At 39.0% G+C, this 10236-nt stretch overlaps 1 protein-coding gene across 3 annotated transcripts; it reads right to left on the reverse strand.

Annotated features, from left to right (window-relative positions):
* Positions 1-305: 305 nt before the first annotated feature.
* On the reverse strand, positions 306-9904 carry ARGLU1 (arginine and glutamate rich 1). 3 transcript variants are annotated; one of them, XM_040584503.1, is made up of 4 exons: positions 9281-9903; positions 4979-5204; positions 2481-2564; positions 306-1224 (listed from the first exon to the last, which is right to left on the reverse strand). In XM_040584503.1, the coding sequence occupies exons 1-4, from the start codon at positions 9634-9636 to the stop codon at positions 1060-1062; spliced, it is 831 nt and encodes a 276-aa protein (XP_040440437.1). In that variant the 5' UTR covers positions 9637-9903; the 3' UTR covers positions 306-1059. The 3 variants fall into 3 exon arrangements, 2 of the variants coding, with proteins under 2 accessions (XP_040440437.1, XP_040440438.1); XR_005826485.1 differs by lacking the exon at positions 306-1224 and having other exon boundaries at positions 2526-2564; positions 2992-5204; XM_040584504.1 differs by lacking the exon at positions 306-1224 and having other exon boundaries at positions 2526-3049; positions 9281-9904.
* Between the last annotated feature and the right edge of the window lie 332 nt (positions 9905-10236).

Genomic DNA, 10236 nt, shown 5'->3' on the forward strand with positions numbered 1-10236 from the left:
TATTGAAGTACTGGTCCGGGTGCAGTAAGCCAAACAGCTGTTTAAGCATGATACTACAGCTGAAATAAGTCTCTGTCAGAATAAAAACCAACATTCATGAAAACAGCAGCAGCAGCCATCAAAAACATTCACAACTGCAGGGATTTTTTTTTTTTTACTGTGTGTAATTTTGCATTATAAATAGGAGAAGCCACAACAGTTTAAAGCAAAATAAAAAAAAAAATACCACTATAGTCTCGAATTTAACAATGTAAATTGTCACTCGGCTGTTATAGAAGTGTACTAAAAAAATTTACTTAAACATATGAATTTAAGACTTTCACTTTATTCAGCAAATTGGTTTATTTACACAATGGGGAACGCTGGTTGAATGCTGTCAATGTAATAAAAACAAATCTAACAGAGACAATACTGAACTCCCTCTATGTATTCATAGCAGGTATGACAAACTATTTCCTTACCTGTATCAGGAACATCAAGCGCAACAATGTGACAGTATCATAGGACACTGATTTAACAATAAACCACAGAGGTCCAGTAATACTATGGCAATTTACTCATGTATTTACTGACTTTAAAAAAAAATAAAAATATTAAAAGTCAGCAATACCCAGTATAAAGTTCTGTCAATTATCAGAGTCAAACTCTGATGAGTAGGTCAGTAAAACCTTATCAGATCATCCACAATTCACAAAGTGACCTGATCTGCTTCAGACCACTACCACAGAAAGAAAATTGATGAGAACAGATTACCCTCTAAAAGGCAACAATGATCTGATAAGGGTTTAACTTAATGGAAGTTTAAAAAAAAAATATTTAAGAATTGCAGAGCACAGCCCCTATTAGAACAAGCTAACTTTCCAGACTTTCAAAAGACAAAAAAAAAAAAAAAAAAAAGAGAGGGGAAAAAAATAAAAGAGGAAAAAAACAAAACAAAAAGAACAAAAAAAACCCAAACCAACCAACACTTCAACATGAAGCTACCATACAAAGTTTTTTTTTGTTTTCCTTTTTTGTTGGGTTTTTTGTTTGTTTCTTTTAAGAGTTCAGAGTTGCAATTTAATCCTGGCTTTTTAGTGAGAAGGACAGTTTTGGCCTAGACTTTCCTTTGCCCAGGATCATTTTTTGCTCTTCTTTTTGCTGACGTTGTCTCTCTTGTTCTAGTTTCATCCTCTCCTCATGAATCTTTCTTTGTTCTTCAACAATTTTCAATTGTTCTTCAGCCTATATATGAAAATGGTAGAATTTAGGCCAGCATATTTTGTAGTCATAAAAGCAACTTACAAGTCCATATTAATGTCCAAACAGGTCCAGTCCTGCACAGGTATGTAAGCAGTTCTACCTGAGCTAGATGCCATAGCTGGTTTCAGTGAAACTATTTATAAAATGGCTACTTGAATGGAGTTTAGGAGAAACACTGAAAACTGTCTACAGCTAATGTATTGAAATCTTGAGTGCTTACTTGCAATGTTTTTCAGCATTACCTAGCAAACAACACATTACATTTTAATTAAAGAAGTCAGTGTACATATAGAGATATTCCCCCGACACCTGCCATGTGTCAGATGAAAGCACAATACAGTGAAGTAACAGACCGCCAAACAGGTCTCCCCACTCCAAAACCCATCTAAAACTCCCTCCTAATTCAGAACAATCTTTACTTGATCTTGCGTAAGTCAATCCTTACACTGACTTATGGTTCTTACAGTTCTTCCAGTGGTCCTACAAGGTGCTTATTTTGTTCATTACGTCAGTTAATAGTTTAAATTTTCTATTTGTCTTATTTCCACCATAGGGGGTTGAGAAAAGGGTAAACCAGGAAGAGATCTAAAGCAGATATAGTTCAAGCAGTTTTAAGAAGCATCATCTTTACCTGAAAAACGTGCAACTACTTGGGTAACTGAAACCGGTAAGAGTTAATTGGGATTTAGAATAAGCTTAGTTTGGCTTATCATTAATGATTAGAATCAGCTAAAACATATTGAAAGTTCTCATGAGGCCGGCACCTGCTTAAAAAGGCTTGGAGACCAACATAAGCTAGACTTTCATAACATAGACATCTTAAGCTTATGCTGAAAATTCCTTTCAACACTTGTAAATCAACATTATACTATTCTCAAATCCAGTTTGTACTTGTCCTGCTCAACAAAACAGTTAGTCACTTCTGTTCTAGAAGCTGAACAAGTTTGCAAACTTACTTCAACCTTCCCTGTGAGATATAGTTAAAAATGTATTTTTAAAATTCTGAAGGCAGTTTTCTTCCTCTGAACTAACTACACTTGAACTAGTTTTTTAGACTAGTATTACAGCTAAGGATCTGGTCTCCTATGGTCAAGGGAAGTAAAGCAACGCTACTGACATAACTGGCAATGGTAAGTTAAAATCTAGAACAGGGTCCATCTGTTTATTTTAATTATGTTGCAAATCAGGCAGAGGGACCTGTATTCCCCTACAGAACAGTTAACTACATCTCCACATACCAGTTTAGCTTGTGCTTCTGCAATTTTTCGATTATTCTCTTCTAGTATTCGCTCTAGTTCCTCACGCTTTGCACGCTCTTCTTCCTAAAGGGGAGGACAGGGCAAGATGTTAGTAAAGTAAAACATCCCTTTCTGTATGTTCACTAATCTTTCTCAGAATTCTTTTGTGAACTGACTTAAAGTGGTAGCTTTACAGCCACCTATTTTGTCTCACAACGGTAAATTGTGCAGCCACTAAAACTGGTTTCTAGTACTCAATTTAAATCATCCCGCCCAGTCCAAACAGCAATCAACTAAACCCTCCCTAATCACAGAATCCTGACAATTTATTACTAGAATTTTATTATCACACAAATCAACAAGGACAACTACAAAAACTGGATAGTATTTACCAAATTAAAAAGTAATATAGAAAATATAAATAAAGTGAATAGTTTGTCTCACCAATTAAGTATACCTACGTATTCTTTACCTATACTCCTTTAATCAGCATTAAAAGTTGAATATTTACTGTCTTGTCCAGTGTCCTGCAGAGTGTGCTCCTCGGCTGCCATACGCGCCAGCTTCCTCTTTAAAATGATTTGTACTGTTAGCTTGGCAATACCTGCATCAGCAGCTCAACCATTTATAAAGAAACAACATACAAGGAAGGCTGAGCTGAGGAATGCAGATGTTTATGATAAGAAGGAACAAAAATATGTAAATCATTCCTAAGGCAAACAATTAATAAGAAAAATACATTTACTGTTAGTGAAAAATACAAATGGTAATCCATACTTCATGGAGCTATGGGCTTCTTTCATGGGGAGAATGGACTAAACATTCAGTATTTTAACAATTTTAAGACAGCTTAAACTGTCATTTGCAGTCTGCACTTGAAATTCAGGAGTCCAGGGAAGGCAAGATCAGGAAATAAAGCCTTGTAATTCTTGTTTTCTTGGTGAATTTTATGGAACTTTGTTATGCAACTCATAAATATGAAGACTGCGTGAAAGTTTTTTGAGGTTTTTCAGTTCACATAATATATATCCCAATTATTTTAATATTTGGAAGATTTAAAGTTAGCCAGAGGTTTGTGTCTGTGTAAGAAAAAAAAGTTAATACGAACAAAGCAAGCATACGAAGAGAAAACTTCTTACTATGACTAGTAACCAGCTACTAGCTAGCACACTTCACTCCAGGCATGGAAGTTTATTCTGCATTATAAAAAACTGATGGGACTTCTCCACATCACACTGACAATAGGGGGAAAAAAAAAAAAAAAAAAAAAAAAAAAAAGGTCATCCATCTGACCAAGTGAGAACCTCTATATATGAAATGTACGCTGACTACAGACATCTAAATTCAACTTAAGTTCTTTCACAGTAAGGTTTGAATTTGTAAAACAAGTGTAATTTAATACTCTTAATATTTGTTGTAACTCACTGTTCTGGTTTTGGGGTTTTTTTTGTCTTTTTTTTTTTTTTTTTAAAGATGCTATGTTACAGACAAGTCATGTTTAATATGGAGGAGAAAGCTTCATTGCTACTGTCTTTCCTTTTGTAAGCCAATCAAAATAGTAATTTAAAATAAATTATGTAGGAGGTACAGAGTGAAAAAGGCATTTGAGACTTATGATTATTTAGCAGAAATTTCCATTACAGTTTAAAGTCTGTCTTGAAATTTCTGGATCCTGGAATGATTGGTGCAGGCAGGCATCAAAGCCTTTAGTAGCAAGTTACTGTCTCACAGAAAGACATTTTCAGCTTCTGCTCCAGCTGCTGATGAAAAAAAAAACCAAAAAAACCAAAACCAACCAAACAAAAAAAACCAAAAACAAACAAACAAAAAAAACAACCCCAAGTCACATGTTCAGCTTGACTTCAGACAAGGGCAACCTGCTCTTTTATAACTTCTAGAGAAAAAAAAGGAGTTGTTAGTAGTTATTAAAAATGGATATCATGATTTGGACATAGATCCTTCGTGAAGACATGGATGGGCTTATGCTCGAAGTCCCAGAATTAGTCCAATGTATGCTCAAGGAAAATGTTCATTTTAAACAAAGAGTTAAGACACCTATTTGTTAGACAGGTACTGCAGCTCACTGCTGGACCCTGCTTTTTGCCTGACTGAAGGCAAAAGCCTCTTACAGTCTAGGTAAACAAAATGAAACAAATGAAGGATACATAATTACAGATTTTCAATACCCTTCCCCAAAAATGAAAGGACCGCTGATAAATCCTGCAGCCATGGCAAAAGTTTCAAACAATTCTGAAATATGTAGGTCAGTTCCATTAAAAATCAAGTATCCTTGTTCAGGTTTTAGGAGAATAACTGTTTAAGTATCAGTGAGCTCCTCTGAATAGGCTAGAAATTAAGTTTCGCAGCAATGCAAGTTTATACGAGAAGGGAATTAGATTTGCTGTATTCCATCTCTTTCTGAACCGAACAGGAGGCACAAACCGACACTGAAAGTTTTGCCATGGACTGTCTCTACTTTCCAAACGACCGAGCGTTACCTCTCTGGCTTTTTGTGCTGCAAGTTCAGCTTGTCGCTGTCGCTCGAGTTCTTCGAGCAACTGTTTTTCCATGATGCGCTTAGCCTCCTCCACCCTGCGGAGAACCTCTCGCTCAATCTCATCCTTCCTTTTCTCCAACTCTTCTTCTACACGTTTAGCCACAAGCTCTTCCACTCTTCGAGCAGTTTCTTCCTCTATGAGTTTCTCTTCAATTTCTTGTTGACGACTACAAAATGCAAACACAAGGATTACTTTTCTAATCAACAATGAATGCACTGAAACAAACTCTTTCAAGTACACAGCAGCAGCCACGCTACTGAATCACTTTTAATATTTTATACCTTATACACACAGATCATATATATTTAAAGAATGTTTTGCCCTACATTTAAAGAAAGTGAATATTCAGGCAATCAGTGTTCCCAGTGCAGGGAACCCATTCAGACCATACCATATTTAGCATCTCTCCACATCTCAAGGGACTAAGTTTAAGGAGACAGCTTATCATACTACTTCTTGATCTTTTTTTTTCTTTTTTTTTTTTTTTTTTTGGGGGGGGGATGAGGGGGGAGAAAAAAGTTTAAAAAAAAAGAAGAAAAAAAATAATACCACACCAAACTTTGGCTATCCTTTACCCTTCAGGAATTTAAATGGTCTCATTTTTAGGCTGTATGTAGCAATAATCTCTTGTAAAATCTTGTCTTAAAGCCCTCACCTCAAAGGCATCAAACTAATCTCTAATAACTAAAATAGAAGACAGAAGTAGTAACATATGTAATTTGAAAATTTTAACAAGAATTCCAGGTGTTGTATCTCTAATCTAGTTATCCAGTCATTTCCCTTATCAAATTTCAAGTACCTCACCTGTCCTTAACCTCTTAATTGCAGCACTCTGTTGCTACTGTAATTATCCAAGAAAGATAAAATATACCAAGCACTAACCAAATCCCTGTAAACTTCACAGTTTTTCATGATCTGAATTTTGGAAATATTTTCAAATGTCATCTTGTCTTTATTTTTATTTAGCAGCAGGATTATCACTTAACCTGATCATTGTTTTAAGTTTTCACTAAAAAGGATACAAAAAGATTAGGTCAATTTGCAGGTTTATTACCAAATCAGAAAAAAATCTTTCAGGTAGTAACTGCTAGTACAAATCCGGATATCCAAAGACCAATAAAAGTAAATATTGTATAGCTATTTTTCATATAGTACTATTTATATAGAATTATTGTGGGCTTTGGGAAGAAGATTGTTCTTTTTAACCTTGAAACTGAACTTTCATTTTAAGTATTCTGTGAAGTACAGAACAGTCTTAAAAACTTATCTTCTGGCCCGTCAGTCTCAGAAACCAGGATTTAGAATAACAACTACTGTTGTAACATCTTAATATCCTGTCATTTTCATAATTTTTCCATTTTCCTAACTTATTTATATTGAGAGACATAAACCTAACTAATTTAAAAAGAAAAAAAAACGTTACGGGATTTATTAACATTTTGATTTCCCAGTGTATAATGTGCAAATATGCAACAGGAAGATAATGAAATATGGATTACTAATCTAGATGAACATGTGAAATATTGAGGTGAAAAAGCTTCCAGTTTCCATGGTACATGTATCCCCTTTTCAAAAGTGTACTGAACCTAATGGACAGTCTATCTCCTTCAGTACAAAGTTCTGGAACCCTCAACTTACCAACTTTCTGACCCAGAAGACAATTACCCTTCTTATGTTCCTCAAGAGATAAGAAACTTAGCTGGTAGAACAATAGGCCAGCATTCACTTTTCCTGAAGCAACACAAAATACCTTCAGGTGATTTTTTTTCAGAAAAACAAACAAACAAACCCCACCAAAATGAAAACCTAGATCACTACCACCATCCAGAAAAATGCATCAACCTTATCCTGTTAGTGTGACTCTGCCATGCCACTACCTATGATCCTCTCTGGACAAATCCTTAAACATCTTTTATATACTAAATACCCTTTTATTTTAAAGGTTTTTATTCCCTCTTCTGACTATTTATTCAGCAGCGAGTACTCTCATTGTCCTGTACTGATAAAGCTTAGTGTAGGTAAGAGGCTGTTCTACAGAAATCATTCTTCAGAAGGCTCATGCTTTACATCTAACATCAGGGAAATCTGGAATAAAAGTTAGCTAACTGAATTAAGATAATACATACATACAAAAATACCCCTGACACTCATGTCTGAAGTAAGTTTTCAAATATCCTCAGCAACTGACAATGTACTCAAATTGAAGCACTGTGCCTGCACATGTTTAAATCCTAACCCCAACAAATTCCATTCAAATTTAATTAAACCAAGCAAACATATTTTCACATTCACAGGCAAAGACAATATTACAAATATATATATATATATATATATGATGGCTTTGAGTTTATCAAGAAAATCAAATACAAACACAGACATAAATCTCAACCATTTGTTCTGTAGTTTATATGAACTTTTTGTTTTTTAAAGGGTAGGGACTTAAGACTACCCTATATATAGGTGTAAATTTACCACCCTGACCTCCAGAGAAACAGATAAATTCACTAATGTACAAGTATTTTTATTAAGCTCCATTTACTTCTGAAAGACTAATTTTATAAAGTCTCCAGAAAACAAACTGCTCACATTTCAGCAGACTTCTGAGGGAAAAAAACCATTATATTCACAAGGCCTTTATAGAAAACTAGCATTATAGGAAAAAGCAGAAGTTAGGCTATGTATTAAGATTTTAACAGACATGAGAAGAAAGTCACTTTCAATATATGAATTATCCACTAGTTAATTCAGTCAACAAGAAAGTACTGCTTTCCTTCACTAACACGAGTATGTTAACATATGTAACACAATTTACAGATGACTTATTCAACTACCAGTTTTCTACTCTAACTTTTATTGCTTTTCCTTTTTGAAATTTAAAGTGTATTCTAGAAGCATCAAAATTCTATACCCAATCTTTTCTGATATTGTTTCTCCCTTAAAAAATTTACTATTGTTGCCAATGTCACTCAAATGTCATATTCCTCCTACAGAGTCTTCACGAGTATTTTAAAATTTCAAAACCTGTATAGAAAAATTACTTACATATGAACTAAAACAGTTCTAGAATACCAAGATAAACCATTCACTGTATTCTCAAACTGTTAAGCACATTCCAGTTCTTTATCACAGATACGTATGGAACACTTCTATTAATTTAGGTACTGAATAAAATTATAAACCACAAAATTAGGATCAATGACACAAAAAGCCTTCAACATTTTCACAGGTGTCTGTGTTACTGTGAAAGTTTTTGATGACATCACTGTCAAATTCTGAAGTCAGCAAAGGAGGTTATCGAGAAACAAAAATTCAAGTGACAATTTGTGGTGATCAAGCCTTCTGAACTGAAATTAGTATTTCATTAGAACAATATCGCTGAAATAAAACTCAAAGGTCCACCTGAGAATTAACAGAACTACTTGGCTTCACACATACAAACATGTGCTACTTCTGGATTCAGCGCTCCAATGAGCAAGGGCAACATTCAAAGAGCAAGAATCTCTCTTATCACAAGTGCTAAAACCGTTGTTCTCTCTGCTGCATAAAGATCTCTTTCATAACTTAACAATATTGCTAAACATCTTAATGCACATCCAACATTCATTAAAACAGAATTTATCTATCTTTGTAGACTTTATAAATAAACACATTCCCCGCAATGAAAACATAAAAAAGAAAAGGCTTCAAATAAAACAAGTCACCGGATCTCACTGTCCCATTTGGCAAGAAAATAAAAAAACCCCCTCAGTGTTAATATAATCGTTGCATGGTACTTCTTAAAACCCTAAGTCGAGCAATTCCAGATGCCTCCGCTCAACGCACAACCAGCTCCACGCCACGAAGGGGAGGGGCAGGCAGTGTGGCAGTGCAGCACAAAGCCACCGGGGCGCGGAGGGCCCCTGCGCAGAGCGAAGTTTACAAGCAGCGCAGGAAAGCAGCGGCGCAAGGGCTGCGAGCAGAGCGGGCGGCGAGGCAGGCAGCGTGCGGGAGGCTCGCGTCCCGAGGGGGCGGCTCCCAACGCACCTGCGGGAGCCCGGCTTTAGGAGAGGGCAGGATGGCGGGAAAACGGGCAGGAGTTAGGCCTCAGCGCCTTTACCTCAGCCGCAGGCTGCCCTTGTCTGGAGGAGGAAGGCACGGAGAGAAAGGCGCCCGGGGCACAGCATGGCTCCTTCTCTCCCCCTTCCCCTCACCCCCACCCCCCACCGCCGCCCCCCGAACCCCCAGCCCAGGCCCGGGGCTCACATTTTCCGCTGCCGCTCGAACTCTGCTTTTTTCTCCTCCTCCTCCCGCTTCTGCTTCTCGTCCAGGCTGCTGCGCTTGCTCACCGTGCGCCCGAAGATGTCGATGCGATCGGGCGGGGAGGAGGCGCGATCGCGCTCCCGCTCCCGGTCGCGGCGGGAGGAGGGTGCCGTGTTGGAGCGGGACCGGGACCGGGACTCCCGGCGCCGGTTCCGTTTGCTCTCCCGGGACTTAGAGCGCTTCCGCGCCCGCTCCTTCTCCCGGGAGCGGGATCGCGATCGGCTCCGGTTCTTCTTGTTGTGCTTAGAGCTCTTGGTGTGCTTGGAGCGGGACGAGCTACGGCTGCGGGACCGACCCATCCCGGCAGAGGAAAGGAGAGGCCGCGCCAGCGACCGCCCGACCACCCCCGCCCCCTTCGCTAGCGGCGCTCGAGAGAGGTGCGAGGAGGCTCTACACGCATCGGCACCGCTCGGGCGGGCCCCTCGTCCTCTCCCTTTCCACCGCTTTGCGCTGCGAGGAGAAGGAGCAGGCCCCGAAAACGGGAGCAAGTCCGGACGCAGGCAAGATGGCGGCCCTAGCAGAGCGGTGACTCTCCTCTTCCGCCCCACAATGCACTGCGCAGCGTTCGAGCCGTTTGCTTCCCTCTTCCCCCCCCCCCTCCCGCCTTTGGAGTCACACCGGAGAAGCACGAAAGCACTCGTTCATTTTCGGCAACCAATGGCAAGCGTCGCTCGGAGAGGAAGCCTCATTCGGCGGCGCTTCTATTCCGCGCATGCGTACAGCGTACGTTGGGCATGCAGCGGTTGGCGGTGGCGGAGGTGTTTCGGGGAGGTTATTTGGCGTCGGGGCGGTTCAGGGGGTCAGGGTGAGGTTGTTTGGGGTCGGCTGGTGGTTGAGGATCTGCTTTGCTCGCCAGTGTCCCCAGCAGCAGTAGCGTCCTTGCCGCGCTGTAGGCACGT

This window comes from Falco naumanni, chromosome 2 (assembly GCF_017639655.2).
Source record: "Falco naumanni isolate bFalNau1 chromosome 2, bFalNau1.pat, whole genome shotgun sequence".
NCBI lineage: Eukaryota > Metazoa > Chordata > Aves > Falconiformes > Falconidae > Falco > Falco naumanni.